General features: G+C 41.8%; 2 protein-coding genes across 5 annotated transcripts in view; one reads left to right on the forward strand and one right to left on the reverse strand.

Moving 5' to 3' along the window:
* The first annotated feature begins 46 nt into the window (after window positions 1-46).
* On the forward strand, window positions 47-21031 carry MFSD9 (major facilitator superfamily domain containing 9). Of its 4 annotated transcripts, none has more exons than XR_001852165.3 (7): window positions 47-227; window positions 3136-3223; window positions 3514-3557; window positions 8997-9126; window positions 9392-9601; window positions 12097-14864; window positions 15331-21031. XR_001852165.3 is itself a non-coding variant. In XM_017653567.3 (7 exons), the coding sequence occupies exons 3-7, from the start codon at window positions 3154-3156 to the stop codon at window positions 12885-12887; spliced, it is 1245 nt and encodes a 414-aa protein (XP_017509056.1). In that variant the 5' UTR covers window positions 89-227; window positions 1103-1210; window positions 3136-3153; the 3' UTR covers window positions 12888-21031. The 4 variants fall into 4 exon arrangements, 2 of the variants coding, with proteins under 2 accessions (XP_017509055.2, XP_017509056.1); XR_001852164.3 differs by having other exon boundaries at window positions 12097-14151; window positions 14354-21031; XM_017653567.3 differs by adding an exon at window positions 1103-1210 and having other exon boundaries at window positions 89-227; window positions 12097-21031.
* SLC9A2 (solute carrier family 9 member A2) overlaps window positions 5816-21101 on the reverse strand; it is a 106429-nt gene continuing 91143 nt past the window's right edge. Inside the window, exons 12-13 of the mRNA XM_037019922.2 lie at window positions 6946-6980; window positions 5816-6338 (exon numbers count right to left, since the gene is read on the reverse strand). Coding sequence (XP_036875817.1) covers window positions 6297-6338; window positions 6946-6980 — 77 coding nt within the window. The 3' untranslated portion in view covers window positions 5816-6296. The remainder of the gene's footprint in view (window positions 6339-6945; window positions 6981-21101) is intronic.

Below are 21101 nucleotides of genomic sequence, written 5' to 3' on the forward strand. Positions count from 1 at the left end.
GGCTTGGCGCGCAGCGGGCAGGTCTGTCGGGCGCAGAGCTCGTTTCCCCAGCCCGCAGCCGCATGGAGCCAGGGCCCCGCGGCGGGCTGGACTCGGCCCCGGGACTGGCCTCGGCGGCCCCGGGGCCGCGGCAGGAGCGGCCGGCAGCGGCTGACGTGCGAACTCCCGGCCGCGGTACCGTCGGAGCCCGCGGGTTCCGGCTCTGTCTCTACCTGGTGGGCTTCTTGGTGAGTGCTGGGGCTCGGGGCGAAGCGCTGGCTCCGGAGGTTCGCTGCTCTGGCAGGTGCACGGCACGCAGGCCAGCGGGCAGCGGTGCCTGGGCGAGCCGAACTGCTCTGGTGGCTGTGGGTGTGGTAGATAGACACAGGCCTTTGTGCCGGACCAGGAAGCGGCTTTTGATGACCCCCTGGACGGAATGACGCGCATTTTCATCAGGACTCCTGTGGATGTAATGCTTACAAATGCAAATCACGGTGAATTATATGCATCTGCCTTTCAAAAAACTATGTATTGCCTAGTGCAGGCTTGATTTTATCATGATTTGTGTGTGCATGTGTGTCCTGTTTTAATGAGGACAATTACTATTAATTTCCCGTATAGAAGGGGAAAGCTGAGTGTATGGTAAAGTAAGCCATCCATTCATCCATTTATTACTCATGGAATTTATGAAAACCTGCTATGCGGTTAGGGGCTGTGGGGCTCCAGTCACTGTAACACCCAGTACCTGCCTGGAAGGACTTACACCCTTGTTAGTAAGCTTGTGTGGGTAGTTCATGGGCCCTTGTCTGCAGCAACAATCATTAGGTCTCTAATATCTTAAGGGAAAATGTAAGATTTCCCAAAAGCTAGAAGAGAGTAGGGATTTTTTAAATGAAAAATGCTTTAAACAGTTAAAATATATTCACTTTGGGTATCCTTGAAGGATCTAAAGTCTCTTTTTTAGGGAACATCTTACGTAAGTTAGTTATTATTTCTAACGTATTTAGAGATGTAAAGACCCCTAAGAATTTTGGGAATATCATTTCCAATTAGGAGAGGAAGGGAACAATATTAAAGTCCTTTACCAAAATGTTCTGTTTTTAGCTTTTATATGTGCTTCCAGCTTTTGTTTAGGAAGGAAGATAAAATGACCCTTTAGGATCTTGTTGGCTGCATTTTAAGATGGCACTCAGACCTATGATTTCAATCTCTTCTTTGCTCCAAATACCTGGTAAGCTTTGTATTCCATGTCATCAGCTTTAGTCAGGTGATTATTTATTTTTATTGAGATAACCCAGAAATCAAGAAATATTTGGGTTACAACCCTGAAAAAGATCCTGAGCCTTTTTAATGTATTAATCAGTTTTCACTGAGAGATGTAGAGGTTCTGGGAAAGGTTTAAATGGGCCCCTCCCACTTGATTTCTTGTAAATAGTTTCAAGCACATGACTAAGTTGCCAAATTTAAAGTGCAAGAGGCTAGATTCAGAAGTAAAGGGAAGTTGCCTTTTACACTAAAGGAGAAGACAGTTTTAGAACAAAATTTCCTGAGAGGAAAGAGCTAGCAGCCAGCATCCTTGGAAAAAGATAATATTTTTCAGGCTTGCAAAGTGTTAAAATAATAGTGCTCATCAGTTATTGCATACAAGTCTTTGTTTTCATTCTTACCTTCCATAGATATTGGCCTATCTGCTTAAGTATTTCTCTCCCAACTTTTATTTAGAATACCCAGTTAAATATTAAATGACAAGTGGTATGGGAAATGAGTTTTGGAAAAAAAAATCTTAGTCAATTGAGTTTCATTTTCTGAAAGACCCAGAAAACTCAATAGGTAGCTGATATATTTTGGGTCTTCTAAATGATATAAAGCTTCAGTAGGCTGATGAGACAAAGCTGACAGTAAAGCCCAAAAGAAATTGGCTCAGACTCAAAATAAATTTTTAAATAATAGACTGTTTGTTCTGGTAGTATAAATTTATGAGCTACTTAAGATCACTGTATATTAACTATATGACCATATAAAGATGTAATCATGGAAAAGGACCAACGAAAAGTGCATTTGGAAATTCATGTTTCTAAAATTAGGTACATGTATAGCCACCAAGAAAAAGGGGAAATAAAAGATTAATTGTGGGCCAAAAAATATATATATTTTTCATATAGCTCTTTCTTTCTATTTAACCAATATTATAATAAAAAAATTCAGGTTGTATATAAAAAAAACTGTGTGTGTGTACAATGTGTTTCTCTCTTCCTAAACTAGTTGTAGCAGGTAACCACATGAAGTAGGAATGAGAACAAAAGGAAAAATTTACAGTCTTTCTGTTAACTCAGAATACCTAGTAGAAAAGATCAATACTTATCCCCAGAACTGAAGAAAATAAAATATGTCTGAGCTTGTATTGTATCTCAGACCTTTCTCAACCATTAATTATGCCTCTTAATACGCATTGTATTTCTACCAGGGAGGTATTATTATCCGTACTTTTTACAAATGACAGCATTGATGCTTGGTAACATTAACTAACTTTCCAAGGCCACATGTTTAGCAAGTGATGGAGCTGGATTGGGAACTGTCTGTCTGATACCAGAGCCCATTGCACTTCCAGAACAGAGCTGCAGAACACTGGCCTCCCTCACTACTTCCTTCTCTCTCCTCCTGCTTTACTGACACTTTCTTTTCAGGTATTACCTTGTAAAACTGTACCAGATTATTCACCTTCCTTAACTCCAAGAGGAAATTCATGCTCAGCAGGTACTGCTTTGCCAAGAAATATGCATTATGACCAGATCCCTACCTCCTTTTCCACTTGTTACTTACAAACAAATAATCTGAGTTACTTCTGTAGCATATCCTGCTTGATTATTGAGGATTGATTACAAACAAGATACAGTGAAAATGGATTCTAGGTAAGGGAGATCCAGGCCGTTGATAGGTAGCAACTGTTATAATCCATCATATTTTGATTTCTTGAAAACTTTAACCTGATAAATATATATACACACACACACACACATGCACACACAATTATGATTTCTTCTTTGCTTAAAATTTAGATATTGATTTTATTAATGAAATCAGTTTATAAAAATTAAAATGGATGCTCAAATCTAGGCTTCCATTTGTATTTAGGTTAACCAGTGTTTTGTTGTGTAGGATCTGTTTGGTGTGAGCATGGTTGTGCCTTTACTGAGCCTTCATGTCAAGTCTCTGGGAGCAAGCCCAACAATAGCTGGAATCATAGGTGAGTAGTTAGTACTGCATGTTTTCAGAGCACGGAATTTTAAATCCCCTGAACTAAATACCTGAAAACAAATCAGTCTGGTAGCTAAATATTACCAAAAAGGAATTGAAAATGGGATAAAATGAATCTTTACAATACTTAGAAATATTACTGGGAGCAAATGTAATTCTTCTTCTCCTAGACTACCTATGTTCAGAGAGGTTTCAGAATATATGATTATCCCTGCCACATTAATCCGTTTTTTTCACAGCTCTAGCTGATTTTATTGATGATATTGCTGTTTTTTGCAGGTTCCTCTTATGGCATTTTGCAGCTCTTTTCTAGCACACTGGTGGTAAGTTATCTTCTATCTGGCAACGTATTTTAAAAGCATAACCATATGCTTTCCGTCCATCATGGCTGAAGTAAAATCGGGGGCTTGAGGTTTACCAAAAAGTAAATACACAGACAGTGAAGATTGACAATATTGTTAGAACAAGGAGGATCCTTTAGTCATCTCTCTTCTTCATCAGCATCTGAGAAGCCCTGGGCCTAAGGTTTGTTCTAAAAGGAACACACTGAGTCAGAAAGAGAATTGACTTTAAAAACTTTATTCCCTGCTGACTTTTTCTAGGAGAAAAGATTGTAAACAAACGCTATTACCAATTCTGTTTGTTTCTGTTAATTGACAATAACCAAATCCATTCAGACTCCTAGGATTCTATTTGAAATTGTGCACTTTGAACTATTTAGCCTATTAATTATAAAACTTTAGTGTAGAGTCAGAGTGAGCCATTCAGACTGGTTGGTTGTGCATGGACATCGTGGGGTTCTTGAGAGCCCGGAGCTGATCCTGTCACTCCTGCTGCTGACCACTCAGTTGTTGGAAATCCGGCTCCTTTGCTGATTGCCCCCCTCCCTCTCCTTTGTGTGCACCACTGTGGCCACTCTGGCCTTGAGACCTCGGCTTCCAGGACTCAGCCAGTTACAGAGGAATAGTCAATGCAGTCCTACAGATTGATCAGCCTTGACCTTGGTCCAAATAGCTGGCCAGAAGTCTCACAGTTGGTGAGCACGATATACAGTACTGGTTCCCGAGAGTGGCTTCCTTGTAAAATATATTTTAAAGTATAAAAAATATTAGTCAGATTCCATAATGAATTCTTAAATAACTAAATAGCTACTTCCTGATTTGTCTTTTTTGAAGTCTATCATCTATTAAATTTGCATAATAATAATTTTATTCTCCTTTAACCTTTACAGTGACCCTGGGAAGTAGTTTGATATGTTCCTCTTATATAAGAGGAAATCAAGACTCACAAAGTTTAATTTGACCAAGTCATCTAATGTCAGTATTTAGACCTTAAGCCTATATTATTTTTTTCCGCAAAAGTCATCTCTCATTGCCTTAATAGTCTAAAAAGTAAATAGATGATGAATATCAGGTTGTATAGAAGACTAATGCACTTACTTTTAGGGCAACATGTCATATTTCATGCTATTTCTTGTGAGGGAAGAATTTAGGCTGCATCTCAGTAAACATCTTTCCCATTTTATTTGAAACTCACTACCAAAATACTTCATAGATTATGTAACATTATATCAGTTATGTCACTGTGTATTTTCATTATTCAGCTGCCTTTCCTTTCCAGGACTCTGATCTCCCTGAGAATAAAGACCAGGCTTGATTTTTTTATTTATGTTTATCACTAGCACTTATCAGAGCACTGGCACATAGTGGCATTTTATGAGAATTTTTATTGCCAGCAATGGCCCAACCTTCTTTTACAAATTGATGCTTTGCTTTATTATGTCAGTGCTTACAAAGCACTTTTCATATACCTTGTAGCTGTAATTTAAAGAGAACCTTCCTTAGAAATCCTTTAAATGAAGGAATACCTAATTAAAATGTCCTTTTTAGCCAATACTTCTATAAATACATATTTTAATCATAAATTTTTCTAAAAACACTTTAGTTTCAAAAACAAATCTTTTTAAAGAAAAGATGTGCTCAGATTCGGTTAATATTTTTTAATATGTATAGTTTAGTAAAAATGACTGGCATTTATCAAGTACTTACTATGTGTCAGGCCCTGTTTTGAGTACTTTATTACATTTAATTCTTATAATAACTGGTCTCAGCCACCAGTCTGGTGGTTATGGGTCTTTAATGACTCATTTTATATGAGCACATAGCAAGTGCTGAGAGGGGGGGAGACTTTCTGAGGCAGATGCTATTATCCCTGTTTTAAAGATAGGGAAACTGAGGCATAGAGCTATGTATCTATATGTAATTGTTAACTCGTGTCTGCAGCATGAGGAATAATAATAGCAGTTCAGAACCTGTAATTACCAGCTTGTATCACTGCCCTGTGAACACAAAATGGCCAGTGATGTCTTACTGAGATTGAAAGAATGGAGAATTTCTAAAATCCATTGAAGTGAAACCTGGATGAAAGGATTCATAACATTGGTAGAAGGAAAACAATACTTAGGAGGATTTGCCTTATGTCTTACAAAGGAATTTTATGACAGTTTATATCTTATGTAACGAGATCTTTCTGGTCCTTAAGAAAAAGAGACACACATCAGTAAAAATGGGGAAAGGGCATGAAAAGTATGGTTGGCTTTTGGCAAGGAAGAAAGGCAGGCTCGGATTACATGGTTAATTGGACAGGGTGGAGAAAAGTCACTGGACATCCCCGAGGAATGAGGGAAACAGGATGCAGTATGACCACCTGCTAGCCAAGTCCGGAAACGGGCATCATCCAGGAACCATGCAGCAATGGAACCCCTGTTCTTGACCCTTCTCAGACAGTGCAACATCTCTGTGTAGTGTTTAGCACTTTTTTATTTTAAGGCAATTACATTTTTTTTTTAAACAGTCTCACCCACAACCTCAGTGTATAAAATGGGTCAGCATGGAGATGTTGTCATTGAACCGGACTTATTAGTTAGGCTTGTGCAGGTCTGTGTGGAACATAGCACGTGAGAAACATAAAGAGAAAAAGTAAAGCCGATTGCCTGAGGCTGTCCAAGTGTCTGAGGCACTGCTAGTGGCCCAGGCGCCTGCCAGCATCCTGCTCAGCTGTCCTTAGCCAGATGGCCGCTTGACCTCCGGCATCTTGGGAAAGTCCTGAGAAGGAATGAGGGACAATGAAGAGAAACAGGCGAGTCTGCCATTCCCCTCCCCCACCTCTCAGGAACTTTCTCTGAAACTTCACCCAGTGACTTCTGGTTGCATTTTGTAACCAGACTTCCAGCCGCCTGGGGAGGCTGCTCTGGCTAAAGGCTAAGGGTGTTGCTATGGAGTGCTGAATATATGTAAGTAAAGAATGAGCTGTAATGAGCTGCCCTCCACACCCTGAGGTGTCTGTGATCCTCCCCACCTCCCAGGACTCCAGGCAGAACCAGCATCAGCCTTCTCTGTCCTTCCTCCTCACTGGCTTCCGCTCAGATCTTCCCTTGCATGTGTCTGAGCCCCTGGGACTCTGCCCTCCTCTCTGCCTGCCTTGCCTTTAGACTCAGAGGCACTGGGGACTCTGCTGGTCACCCCTGGGCAGGCTTCATCCTGGGCCACCTCCATGGTGTTAACCAAACTTCCTTACTTGCAACAAGAATGGTTCAAAAGGGAGCCCATGCCTGGCAAGACTCCAAGGCTTCCCAGATAGGGGATTACAACTAGAGACTTACATGACACCAAAGAACTCCTAGAAAGAAACATAGGAAAAAAGTTCCTTTACCTGGGTTGTGAAAACAAATAGTCTGGATATGACACCTAAAACACAGGCAACAAAATAAAAAATAAACAAGTGGGAGCACATTAAATCAAAAACCTGCACAGGATAAGGAATGATCTACAAAATGAGAAGGCAGCTTTACAGAATGGGAGAAAATATTTACAAACCCTGTATTGGATAAGAGGTAATAACCAAAATATACAAAGAACTTCATATGACTCAATAGCAGAAAAACAAATAATCAAATTTAAAAATGGATAAAAGACCTGAATAGACATTTTTCCAGAAATAACCAACAGGTACATGAGTAGGGGCTCAACATCACTAATCATTAAGTGAATGCAAACTAAAACCACAGTGGGTATCACTTCACACCTGTTAGAATGACCATCATCAAATAGATGAGATGAGAAATACTGGCGTGGATGTGGAGAAAAGGGAACCTGTGTACCCAGTTGGTGGGAATGTAAATTGGTGTAGCCACTATGGAAAACAGTATGAAGGCGTCTCAAAAAATTAAAAGTAGAACTACCGTATGATCCAACACTTGCACTTCTGGGTATATATCCAAAGGAAATGAAATCACTATGTTGAAAAGATGTCTGCACCCCCCAGTGTTTGTTGCATCATTATTTACAATAGCCAAGACATAGAAAAAATGCAAATGTTTCAACAGGTGAATGGATAAAAAAGTTGTGAGATACCTATAATGGATAACCAATGAGACATAAAAAGAAAAAATCCTGCCATTTGCAAAATCACGGATGGATCTTGAGGGCATTATGCTGAGTGAAATATGTCTGAAGAGAAAGACAGATATTGTGTGATCTCCCTGATATGTGTATTCTAAAAAAAAAAAAAATCAGATTTGTGGTAAACCAGAGGCAGCGGTTCGGGGGTAAGGGAAGGTGGTCAAAAGGTATAAGCTTCCAGTTCCAAGATGAGTAAGTCTGGGGTTGTAGTGTCCAACACGATGACTATAGCTAACGGTGCTGTACAGTGTATTTGAAAGTTGCTACAGGAGTAAATTCTAAAAGCTCATTACAATGAAAATATTTTTTCTCTTTTGTGTGTCTTTATGAGAGATGATGGATATCAGCCAAACTTATTGTGATATAATCATTATGTACTACATGTAAGTCAAGTCATTCTGTACACCTTCAGCATAAACAGTGCTCTATGTCAACTACATCAGAATAAAACTGAAGGAAAAAAATTGTGTGAAAAGTTACCTCAATCGTAATCAAAGACATACAAATTAGAGCAATGAGAAGTCATGTAAATCTATCATACTGACAAAATTAATGATAAAATCTACAGTTGTCAATGATAGTGGGGAACAGACACTATGAAGCCAAAAAAAAAAACAGATAAATTTTTAATGACATGGACTTGCGTTCAAAATATATTGCTAAGTGGAAAAGCAAGTTACAAAATAGAGTGTAGATACATGCAAATTTGGGGATTATGAGGTATTTTTCTATTTATTTTCTAGTATTTTCTAAATTTCTTAACAGTGAATGTGGTTACTGAGGAGTTGTTACATGAAGTAGTGAGAATGAAGATGAAAAGGGGGTTTTAAGAATTGTACTTCACCATTTCCCCATCCATTCTTAGCTACCAGATTATCCTAGATGCTTTTTTTGATGATGAAAAACTGTGTTGTTAGTGATTCTACAACATCTTACTACCCTGATGTACCGTGACTGTAATGGGGTTTGTGGGGGTGACTTGGTGAAGAGGTAACTTTTCACACAATTTTTTTCCTTCAGTTTTATTCTGATGTAGTTATTCTGATGTAGCCTACTAAACATAATGTTCTTCATGTAATTGTAGATTAATGATAACAAAAAAAAAAACTGTGTTGTGTTTTTCCATTCCATGTGTGGAAACCAGAGAAAACTTACTCAAATGACACAACAGAATTGAGCATCTGAGGATCTTATGCCATATTCCCTGACATTTCCCACTGGGCCACATTTGGGGGGCATTTCCGTGGTGATGCTGGTGAGTTCAGTGAGTCACAGGACCGCTTCCTCGTTTGCTCTCCACAGGGCTGCTGGAGCGATGTGGTGGGAAGGCGGTCTTCCTTGCTGGCGTGCATTCTGCTCAGCGCCCTGGGTTATCTTATTCTTGGAGCATCTACCAGTGTGTTCCTGTTTGCCCTTGCTAGAGTCCCCGTGGGTGAGTTCTTGCCCCGCATGTGTGTTTTCATTTAAAATAAATCAATCGCATGTGTATGTATAGAGAAGGCCTCTCTGTGCTTGCAAAGCCTCTGATGAGAGCTTATGTAAGGAGAGGACAACAGCAGTAGCAAGTAGAACTTTGAGGCGACACTGGGTGCTGGCTGGGATGGCAGTGGGTAGTCCCTGTGGAAGCTCTTTATTCTCTGCCTTTCATAGTGATTACGCCCTGAGAGTCACTGAAAGTGTTTCTGGTCCCCTTGCAGGCATTTTTAAACACACACAGACCATCTCGAGGGCTCTGCTGTCTGATCTGGTTTCTGAGAAGGAACGGCCACTAGTGATGGGAAAGCTCAACACGGCATCTGGTGTGGGCTTCATCCTGGGCCCCATCGTTGGAGGATATCTTACGGAGCTAGACGGCGGGTTTTATCTCACAGCCTTCATCTGTTCTTCTGTCTTCATTCTCAATGCTGGTAAGTTGACATTTAATCATGAGAAGACTGGCTTATGCATTCATGCTGACCAGTCTGCCTACTTTTCTCTCATCTCCTTACAATTTGTTCTCCTAGAATAGGCAGACTTATTATTCAGAAATGAAAGTTTTGACTGTGTCCCCTTTTGTGGACCCCGTGGCTTCCCTTCATGCTGAAGCATGTGTGTGTCTCTCATGGCTGGCATGGCGGTGGACCAGCCTCACCCATGCCTGGCTTACTCTCACAGGAGGGCACTGAAATTTGCTCTTTCCTCTACCTACAACATTCTTTCCATGTATCTTTACTGCTTGTTTCTTCTTATCATTCTAGCCTCAAATACTTGCTTCCTTGGAGAGGCCTCCTCTGATCATTCTGTTCAGAATAACTCAGTTTTCTTCATAGCACTTCTGAAAGTGTATTATCAATTTATTTTCTTGCTTATATCGTATCTGCCCCCCTCCCCAGCAACCTCCAACACACACAGTCAGAAAATAAACTCCACAAGGATAGGGATTTCCTCACTGCTAGTGCCCCTGCCCAGAACAGGCCGGGCATGTAACTAGTGTTCAGTAATACTTGATGAATAAGGAATCATGCAGGACTGTGTGTGTCTCTCACTGTGTTCTCCTTGGATGCAGGGCCAGTTGCTTAAAGCAAGGGGACGAACCTCTTTACCCCGAGACTGTTATGGCTGACCCTTAGAGAAACAACCTTGTAAATGAGAGGGTTCATGCTATTCAGGTTTCCTTACACATAATGATTGATATTCTACTTTCCTGCAGCTTTTTGAACCTTCGGAGTCAAGGATGCAGGTTGCATGATGAATTCCATCTTGGGCTAGGATATCACATTCGGAAGCAAAGTTCATGAGTTTAATCTCAATCTCATAGGAATACTTGATGATTTCCTACCAGAAGTTTAACCTGCACCCTCAGCCAGGAGGTGAGGTGTGATGGGTCAGGGTATATCTAGGTAAAATGACTTTCAGCACAAGCAGGTGGCCAGCTGACTTTCCATTTAAAGGAAGGTACACAACTGTGATAGCCCTTGAAGTCAGAAATCTGTATAAACAAAGTACACACCTATGAAGTTCTATGTTGGAGTCTCCAAAGATAGTGTTTTGTGTGTTGCCCTAACGTGAGCTTAGGAAGGGATCTGGGTCAGGTAGGAATACATTCAGCTGCAGGCCTTCCCAGTGATGGTGGCTTAAAGTAGTAGGGAGTTCTTTTTCACACTGAAGATGGGGTAGGCAGGTGGCAGAGGAGGAAAGGGAGAGGCGGGCCTAACAGCAGGCAGCGTGTCAGGGCGGTGGCCTCCCAGGGCCGTGGGCACACGGGGTTGCTATTTTCCCATTCCAGTCTGGCCATACTTTTCTCATCAACAGCCATGACTGCCTTCCTCAACTCTTTCATCCCTTCAGCTTCTATCCTTACTCTAATCTGTCCTTTACTTGAGAAAGGCCTCTCATGTCTTATCTCCGTGACTTCTGTTTCTATGGTTAAAAACTCAAACTGTGCAGCTGGACAGACTTGGATTCAAATCCCTGTTTTGCCACGTTTCAGTGTGGGCCTTGTGCACGCTGCCTCGTGCCTGACACCCAGGTGGAGATCCTGGCAGGCATGCGTAGGGAAAGATATCCTAGAGTGGTAAGCTTGAATTTCATTTTAAGAAAATTTGGGGGCATAGATTGGCAAGAGGTCATTCTACTTGGATGGCATGGGATAAATAAAGCCACCGAGTCAGGAATGTGCCAGTCCCGTGGGGGCGAAGGTAGGGTTATCTGCATGGGGATCAGAACTGCTGGGTAAGGTCATGTGTCATGGTCTATGAGCACGGCACCCCCAGAGGTTGTAAGGTGGGGGGGGAACACATGGGGTTCCTGATAGGGAGCAGATCCAGGCATGTACTCAAGTTGTTGGTGTTGAGCTGTCCCTACCCACCTGCCAAGCCAAGGCCAGCTGTCTCTGTGCATAGCAGCTTGTGCCACCTCAACACAGCGCTAATGTAATCCGGTTGCCTGTTTCCTTGTCCAAACTCCCTTTTAGATTTTAACCCCTTGAGGGCAGGGATTTTAGAGGCCTTGTCTCATCTGTTAATATATTTCTAGAGTTTAACACAGGATTTAGCATGTAGGGAGCACAGATATGCAGTCTTTGTTTGGATGGTGAATTGATGGGGGATTGGAGTAGGTAGAGAACCAGAAAGGTGATGAAGGCAAGAATGTAAGCATAAAGCTTAAGAACTGAGATATGATCATCACAGGCTCTTGAGCTGAGAAAAAAGTGAACATTTTGTAGGTGTAGATTTCTTTCCCTGATATCGAATGGAGTAGAGGTAGCTGTGGGAATGGTTAAAAACTGGATTCAGAAATAGAGGTCAGTCAGTCTGAACAGAGGTCAGTGGTGAAGCAGGAATGCTCGCTTGTGCCCCTGGGGGGCGCTCTGGGAACCCCGTGCGTGCAGCCTGTGGTCACGGACCCTGTCCCATTTTGCCAGGGCTTGTTTGGCTCTTTCCATGGAGTGAAGTACAGCTCACCCCCGCAAACAGCGGCCAGCAGCTGGGTAAGAACTCTGCGCTTTTGGGAAAGACCAACTGTGAACTGCAGGAAGCAGCAGCCACGTGGGAGAGGGCGGCGAGCGTGAAGACCACTAGGCCGCCCTGGATGGAAGTCCTGTTGATGCTGCAGGACATGAAGAGCCTGGTATTTTCTGCAATGTGGGACCTATTTCTCGTGCGCTTGCTCATGGCCGTGGCTGTCATGCTGTACTACAGTAACTTTGTCCTTGCCCTGGAGGAGCGCTTTGGGGTGCGGCCCAAGATGACAGGCTACCTCATCAGTTACAGCAGCGCCCTGGGGGCCCTGGCTGGATTTGCCCTGGGGCCCATCATGCGACTGTACAAGCATGACACCCACGCCATCCTGCTGCACTCCAGTGTGCTCACCTGCCTGCTTCTGCTGCTCTATGCCACGGCGCACACCATGGCTGCTGTCATCCTTTCTGCCACCCTCCTGACCTTCTCCACTGCGGTGGGCAGGACCTGCATCACAGACCTCCAGCTGACCGTGGGCGGTGCCCAGGCCAGTGGCACTCTCATCGGCGTGGGGCAGTCTGTGACAGCGGTGGGCAGGATCATTGCCCCCCTCCTCTCAGGGGTCGCCCAGGAGTTTAGCCCTTGTGGCCCCCCAAGTTTGGGGGTTGCCTTAGCCTTAGGGGCTATTTTCATAATGTTGCTACACAGACCTCGCTATGGTGGTGATGGGACTGACAAAATAAAAAGCGAGTAGAATCAATTTGGACAACATGGGGAAACACAATGAAGGGGTGTGAATGACGGGCCACGGCTAGAATGAAAAGGTGCCCTGAAGGGGCGGGTGGCATAGTAAAATGACTTCCTTCCTAATGCGTGTGCTTCACTGGCAGCTGTCCAGGCCAGGCCTGCAGCATGGTCCAAAGTCAGAGTGGCCCAGGGAAGGTTAAGATCGGGCAAAGCCTTGTCACAGGGGAAGGTGGTGTTCATTTACCTAAAAGTCTCCTCTTCCCGTCTGGGCCAGTGGGGTTAAAATTTTCAAGGGGAAACCGTAGCCAGCTGCAGGATGGGAAACAGTGGTGGGTTGGAGAAGAGAAGCAACCATAGGATTTCCAGAGTGACCCATTAATAAAACACCAATCAGTTGGGACCAGTTTGCATGTCAAATTGCATATGTGAAGAGGGGGCTTTTACGCTGTCAAATCCTAGAGACTGAAGAAGTTGCTCTGCTAAAACTAGCCTGTGACTTTTCTCAAGTTACAACAAGGCCATGAGTGCTGGTTCCACTTGGGGACCTGGGTAGCAATCAGATTCCTGGCTTCCCCCTGACTCCCCGGGCTAAGGTAAGATCCAGATCATGCTGTGTTTAGTAAAAAATACCTATAATTTCTCACAGAGGTAGAAAAGGATCATTCTGAGACAGACTCGTTTTGATTAACATGAAAGCCAGAAACTGGTCATTTTTATTAATAGCTAAGTTTGGACTATTAAAATTGTATAATCACAGCATGTGGCGTTCTCCCAGCTCTAAGTATGGCTCACGATTCAGCCTTAGTACAGGGAACATAAGATACTTGGTGTTTATTTGGATCCCCAGAAGACTCAACTCTTCCAGGGCAGGTTTTAGTAGGTTCAGGAGAGGAGGGAGTAGTAAGATTTGGAGGGAAGTAGGAGGATGGCAAGAGGATCAGGTTGAGGAAGTGGGGGGCAGAGCAGATGGAGGGGGGAGGGTGCACAGGACACCGAGGAAGAGGGCACCTGGGCCGGGGCATGAGCACAAGGTGACACTAGGTGTCTGTAGACAAAGGAAATGGGGAGGGGAAGGAAGGCCTCAGAATCCAAATTTTCTTTTTCCTTTTGTATTAATCATTTGTTAGCCTCAGTCTAAAATTTTCATTTGCAGAGAGACAATTTTACATTCTTGATAATGTTTGGAAGCTTCAGAATACCAATTAAAATATGCATCCTATTCAGTTTGGACAATTTCAGAGCCATGGCTGTCCAATTCAGCTTTGAGAAAAGTAAGTTTGGGGAAATGAAGAGTTCTCCTTAATGGTCATGCATTTTCTAAATCAAATTTGGTTAAGTTGGTCCATTTACTTAACTGTGTGTGAGGAGGGAGCATAAAATTTAAATATAAAACCAGCCTGGAACCCAGAAGGGGACAGGGGTGGCAGGGTGTGAACCTGGAAGCATTTTGATGACCAAAATTCCATTCCTTAGAGGTTTTTCTCTAGAGTGAAGAGAAAAATTCCTAAACAGCAGAGTTTCAACAGGAACAGCATGGCTCCAAAAGGAATCAGGCTGAAGGCTCACACGGTTCCAAGGGAAACTTTCCAGTTCTGAAAAGGAATCAGACCAAAGGCTAGCACAGTTCCAAGAGGCACAGGTTCACAGGAACAGTCTGGTTCCAAGAAGGATTCAGACCGAAGGCCGGATGAATACTCACAGAAAGGACGAGGCCCCTCCCAAATGAAACCTGGAGAGCTCAGAAACACAAAGACAGCAGAGCTTGTGATCCAGGAGAAAACAAACCCTGAAACTCCGGGGTCGGCAAGCAAGCAGTAAGCCCAGTGGACTCTCTAGCTACGAGCATCTGTTCACTCGGCAGCCTTGGGCTGCTGGTTTTCTCCGGATGCCACTTCAGGCCAGATTCCTGGGGGCCACTGCCTCTGGGGCCACACACCCTGCAGAGCTCAGGCTGTCAGTGTAACCAAATATGCCTGGATTTCAGGTATGATGTTCTCCCAGAAGCCAGTGCTTGTTGTGCTGCATGGGTCAGGAGTGGGTAGGAGCCGGGGGAGAGCCCAAAGCATGGAGGTTCTTTAAGGTGCAAGAGTCAGGTATCATGCCCCCTCAGAGGGACTCAGTTCTACAGGGTTGTATGTTGAAAATCATTCCCTTCAATCAAGTAAATACCAAGGTTTTATGCAATGAAGCACAATTTTGGAATTTTTCCAAAGGCCATTTTTCGCTCTTAGAAGTTTCTTAGAAGCTCTTAAATATAGCCATGCTTTCATTTTTTTAAATCCTAGCACTTTATTTTTGAACTTAAAGCCTACAAGCTTAATAAGACCTTAAAGTTAATCAGTACATGGAAATACTGGAAACCAAAGATTGATGTCTGTATAGAGAGCAGGGTAACATCTCTGTTATTCTCCACTAGAGATTTTAATATTTTGTTCATAGTATATTTGTAGATAAATCTGTTCTTAGAGTCCCTTTCAAATACTGAAAGCATTGCTGTTCCAAGTGCGTTCCCAGGACCAGCCACCCCAGCTTCCCCTGGAGCCTGTGAGACAGGCACTCAGGCCCACAGACCTACTGCGGACCGCTTTCACAAGATACCCTGCTGCTCTGTGTATGCAGTAAAGCTTGAGAGCCACTTTGTCTAATGGACAGACAGTACATGTATAGCGTAGGAAATATGATCTCAGGGAAATTAAATCAGCGCAATTACAGTTTGTGTTGTTTTGTTTTTGAAATTCTTTTGAGTGACTTCTGTAATTCTTTCCAAAGTGTTAGATTGAGCCAGATGAACCTGCTACTTTTGTAAATGCCGAAAATAGCTGCAGCTGCACACGCACAACTTAGTATCATATGGAGTCATTTTAGAGACACCGATCTTGCCTGAAAAGTTAATAAGACATGGGATCCTTTAGACATTATGCCAGGTATAGCTGGGGAGGACTGTGATGCATCCTCAGGGCTTTGGGATCTAGATGACTTTTTCCACAGAAGGAAAGGATTCCTCTGCCCCCATGTTCCCATGAGTAAACTTACGATAGGGAGCATGGTGTGGCTGGCCACGAGGGTAATGTGCAAGGCTCCAAGGCCCAGGCCACACAGCCACCTGGAGCTAAGAAGTATGGCTGGAGCAAACAGGAGGGGCTAGAATGGGTGGTGCTCTACCCTGGCTGCACATTAGAGTGACCGGATGCCCAGAGCCTGCCTCGGGAACCAGACTGAAGTACCCCAGGTGTTTCCAGTGCACCCCCAGACTTGAGAATCATGGGGTTATATTGTGAAGAGAATCATGGACCATGGACTGTGCTTGGGGTGACCTTTCATTCTGACAGGTGAGGAACAGTCGCTGAAGAATTCATGCTGTTACAGTTCACTTATTGTAAGAAATAGTGCTGATTCTTATATTGAAAACATATTCTCAAACAGCTTGTGTTGTTGTTCAAGGGGAAAAGATAATTATTAACATTAAGGAAGAAATATTAATTCCTACCAATAATTTATATAGCATGACAGTGGACTGTAAGGATCTTGTTAGAACAAAAGATTGTATTTTGACCAGTCTTGATTTACACTACATCTTGATCATTAAGAATCCTTTTTCCAAAGCATATACTGTGGAGGAACAAAAAGTAGTTAAAGTACCTATTAATAGCTGCAATTTACAATGGGTGATAAGAGATGCCCTGTCTTCAGGCTTATGAAGCTTCCATTTTGAATCTGGGTAAATTCTTATCCAGACTGAGATTAATGTTTTTGTATGATACCTTACCCACCTAAAAGCTACCCTGAATTTGCTCAATGAAACTGAAACCCCACGTGAAATATTCAGAATGAATCTAATGTAATCAATGTGTTGTGCCACTGAGTGGAGGAGTCGTGCCTGGCCCTTGCAGGTCTGTGTGCACTCACATAGCTGCGTGTCCCATGCTTCCCTTGGTCTGCTTTGTGACTGAAGTGGAAGACGGCACTATGGGTCTGCTTGAGGATGCCGGCCGGCGGCAACACAACCGTGAGCATTTCCTTCTGATCACCTTCAAAAAGCCTTCGCCGTGCTGTCCTTCAGGGTGAGCAACACACTAAAATGTCCCAAGTTGTACCTGCCTTTGAAAGTAACTTCCTTGATAAAAGAAAGGTAAGGACTTAAGATAGATGCTCAACAGTAAGAGGTAATTATGGTAACAAATATGTTTTGCTCAGTTTTGATCAGCTGCCAAAAACCATGTGTCCATGAAAATCTAAAATTTGATGTGGTGATACATAGCTCTGTAAAGCCTTTAAAAATCATTGGAAAACAATAAGCTGATCAAAAAATGCATGGTGGATCTGAACAACAGACACTTACCCAAAGAAGAAATACAGATGGCTAACAGGCACCTGAAAAGATGCTCCACATTGCTAATCATCAGGGAAATACAAATTAAAACCACAGTGAAATAATCACCTCACACTATGGCCATTATCCAAAAGATAAGAAATAGCAAATGCTGGTGAGGTTGTGGAGAAATAGGAACCCTCCTACACTGTTGGTGGGACTGCAAATTGGTGCAGCTGCTGGGGAAAGCAGTATGGAGGTTCCTCAAAAAACTAAAAATAGAAATACCGTTTGACCCAGGAATTCCACTCCTAGGAATTTATTCAAAGAGACCATAACCCCTAATTCCAAAAGATATATGCACCCCATATTTATCACCACACTGTTTGCAATAGCCAAGATATGGAAGCAACCTAAGTGTCCATCAATAGATGAATGGGTAAAGAAGATGTGTTGCATATACACAGTGGAATATTATTCAGCCATAAAAAGAAAAGAAATCCTGCCATTTGCAACAACATGGATGGAGCTAGAGGGTATTATGCTTAGTGAAATAAGCTAGGTGGAGAAAGAGAAATGCCAAATGATTTCACTTACATGTGGAATCTAAAACAAAGCAAAACAGAAGGAACAAAACAGCAGTAGACTCATAGACACTGAGAAGTGACTAGTGGTTACCAAAGGGGGGTGCAGTGGGCGGGTGTTGAGCCACTGTAATGTATATTTGATAAAATTTTTTTAAAAAGACCACACCAGCCTAACTGGTTTTCTTGGCTTCACTGGAGATGGATGGTAATTATAGATTTGCTTAGTTTATGTCACCGTATTCCTATTATGTTAATAGGTGTGCGCAAGGTAGTTAGTAGTTTAAAACCTATACATGCTTAAGGTACTCTACAAGAAGATATGGCAAAGAAATAATCAATCCTCCCATGTTTTCTTCCATATGCTACCTCTATAGCTTTTCTTCTTCCTTCCTAATTACAACCCTTAAATAGAATTCGTGCCTCATATCGAATTTACCGAGCATCATAATTCCTCCAGGTGGTAAAGATACCTCGAGACAAGTGCTGGGCATAGAAGCCACAGGGCATAAATCTGCAAAGAAGTAAAAAGCTAACCTTCTCAAACAATATGGCTTCTCTCTCACCAACTTTACATTTCCCTGTATGGCCCCGGAAGATGACTGGTTAGCCGGAGACAGGTAAGATTCAAGGGAGGAACAACCTAAGACACGCACAGTCGCAGGGGGGCCATCAGGTGAGAAATTGGGGATCAACAGTGGTGAGGCTTAGAACTTCACCCCCCCTGTTTTGAGAGAAATCTGCATCCGTGGATGTTTTAAGGCCCTTGTCTAGCTTGGATTAACACATAGTCTACAGGCACACACCTGATCATCTACAGTTGCTCTCTTACAACACTAAGCTATGTTTTCTACCTTTATCTTGCATCTACCTACCACTTCAGCATTTTATTAAAAATAAAAATAATAATAATAATAAAGGGAGAAATGTGGGATCCACATATAAATCAAGTATAAAAATCAAACGAATATTCATATCTGACCTGATTGTTTATAATTCATAATGCATGATCAAAACCGAAAGTTTCTGTGATGACTGCCCTTGTACTGTTCACCATGTAAGAACTTATTCACTATGTAAGAATTCGTTCACCATGTAAGAACTTGCTCGTTATGCTTCAGAAGATTGGAGACTGACGAGAATTAGGCTTGAGATGGATTAATGATTGTGCATTGAGCATTGACTCCCCTATACAGAATTTTATTGTTGTTAACAACCATTTGATCAATAAACATGAGAGATGCCCTGTCAAAAAAAAAAAAAAAAAAGACCACACACAAAAAATCATTTGATCAGACGATGGATAGCATTAACCTAACTTCTTTTGCTTGGGTTGGCTTTGGAAGGCACCATTTAATATTTCAGTGCATACATTATCTTTGAGCCCTTTAAAGAGTTTATTTTCATATAGAAAATTAACAATCGTAATCTTTATTCCTCTAATCAGGTTAACACAGTAACAGTGTTAGCCTGGTTTGAATGTATTTGAAACTAACAGAATTGAAATTTTTAATACTCTTAAATTTTTACCTTTCCAAAATCCCAAGTTACCATGACCCTATGTTAGTACAAAGGACAGAATGGTTTTTGCAATACACATATAAAAATTGGAATTCCGGGGCTGTCCTGGTTTCATGTGATATGTGTAGTATAATGATTAATAAAATGTTGCCATGTGACTTAGAATTTCAACTTTTGCATGACGTTTCACAGAAACCAGGAAAAAGTTTCCTTTCTTATGTTCATATATGGAATTTCTCTTCGTTACCATAACTGGATGCAGAGAGCCTCATTTAAATTAGAAATTTAGTCACAAAAGAATCCAGTGAAATAAAAAAGGAGAAAAATATTTGCATATTTAATTCAAGGTATTTTGTTCCACATGGCAAAATCAGGAAAATCCCTACCAATGTGCTTGCCATTCTGTCCACTGGGCCTCTCATGGAGGGACAGCCCTATACCCAACAATATAAAGAAAAGGAACCCCCATAAATTCTCTGTGACATACCGAAAGGTCCTGAAGCAGGTTCTGAACTATTCAAAATAATCAAAATGCTGTGTATATTTTGAGACTTTGATAATCTATTTACAATAAATATGTTAACTCAACACAGAAAATTTCATTCTTTGGCCTGACAGGAAAGAGAATGGACCCACAATTTACTGACTAAGAGGTAGAAAAGCAGGATTTTACTTGAAAATATTGTAGAAAATTAGAAAACAGGAATGAGAAACTGTGTGCCAGTTAAGATGTTCAAGGACTTGATAATATGGGTTGAATGTTGAAACCACAATGTTGTTCATGTGAATCCTTCATAAGATTGTATATCAGTGATACTTTAATTTTTAAAAAAATGTTCAGAAACAATGTTTCATATGCAAATCTGACCACGTTTAAGGGTGTCTACACGTACAGCAAATGACATTGAGAGGCACTCTGAAGGGAAGTGTCATATCTCCTGCACAAAGGAGCTCCGTTCACTGCCAGGCAGCATTACTTAAATGGACCTCTTGTTTTTCTTACAAGTGGGTTGAAGAAAAGGCCTGTTTAAAATGTAGTATACAAAGTACCAGCAAGCTATATGTTTTGCTCTAAAAGTAGAAAATGCACACACACACACCAAAAAACAGATCACCAGAGTTCTTACTCGTGAGCCTTGCTTGTCCAGACTGATGAAGGGAAATGATTTGGACAGTGCAACAAATGCCTAACATGCTGAGACATGTAGTCAGTGACTGTGCTTCCCTATGCTTTGTGTATTACTAATTCCCAAAGCAGAAGGGAATTTCATCCCAGGTATTTTGGGGCCATTACACAAGCACTTGTTTTTAAAAAGCATCAAACTTCAGGACTAGTTTCAATTTAGTTATTTGCTAAATGGCATAACTTTCACCTGTGGTCAGCCTACCTACCATTCCATATGGAGAAATAAGCCCTGACTTTTGCACTTCCACATGGTCACAATCAAAGCTGTTACAACACCAAAGCCCCATCCAAATTCTACTGTCACACTGGAACTTTGGATCAAAGCTGTTTGAACTAATCACTTACAAGGGGTTAGGAATTGTTTCTGTACTACAGACATTTAGATAATTATGATAGTTACAGGGTTTCAACTCTATACTCTCTAGAGTTTAATAATTTTATAAAAGATGAATTATAGAGAAAAAGCTAAATGAAGTCAAATTTATTTCTCATTGTTTCTGTCATTCAACAAATAAGAAAAAGATATAAACTGTAATAAAGGTAAAATGACATGTGTTTGTTTTGTTTTTTGTTATTCTTTGAAGTTTACACAATGACTTCCAAATTCTTTGCCTGAATTTT

Source organism: Manis javanica, chromosome 1 (genome assembly GCF_040802235.1).
Source record: "Manis javanica isolate MJ-LG chromosome 1, MJ_LKY, whole genome shotgun sequence".
Classification (NCBI taxonomy): Eukaryota; Metazoa; Chordata; class Mammalia; order Pholidota; family Manidae; genus Manis; species Manis javanica.

Bases quoted from the DNA above. Each gene is read 5' to 3' on its own strand.
- MFSD9 (XM_017653566.3), top strand. From the start codon at position 63: ATGGAGCCAGGGCCCCGCGGCGGGCTGGACTCGGCCCCGGGACTGGCC. The intron at 3,558-8,996 runs GTAAGTTATCTT...TGCTCTCCACAG, and splicing joins TCTTTTCTAGCACACTGGTG to GGCTGCTGGAGCGATGTGGT. The intron at 9,127-9,391 runs GTGAGTTCTTGC...GTCCCCTTGCAG, and splicing joins CCTTGCTAGAGTCCCCGTGG to GCATTTTTAAACACACACAG.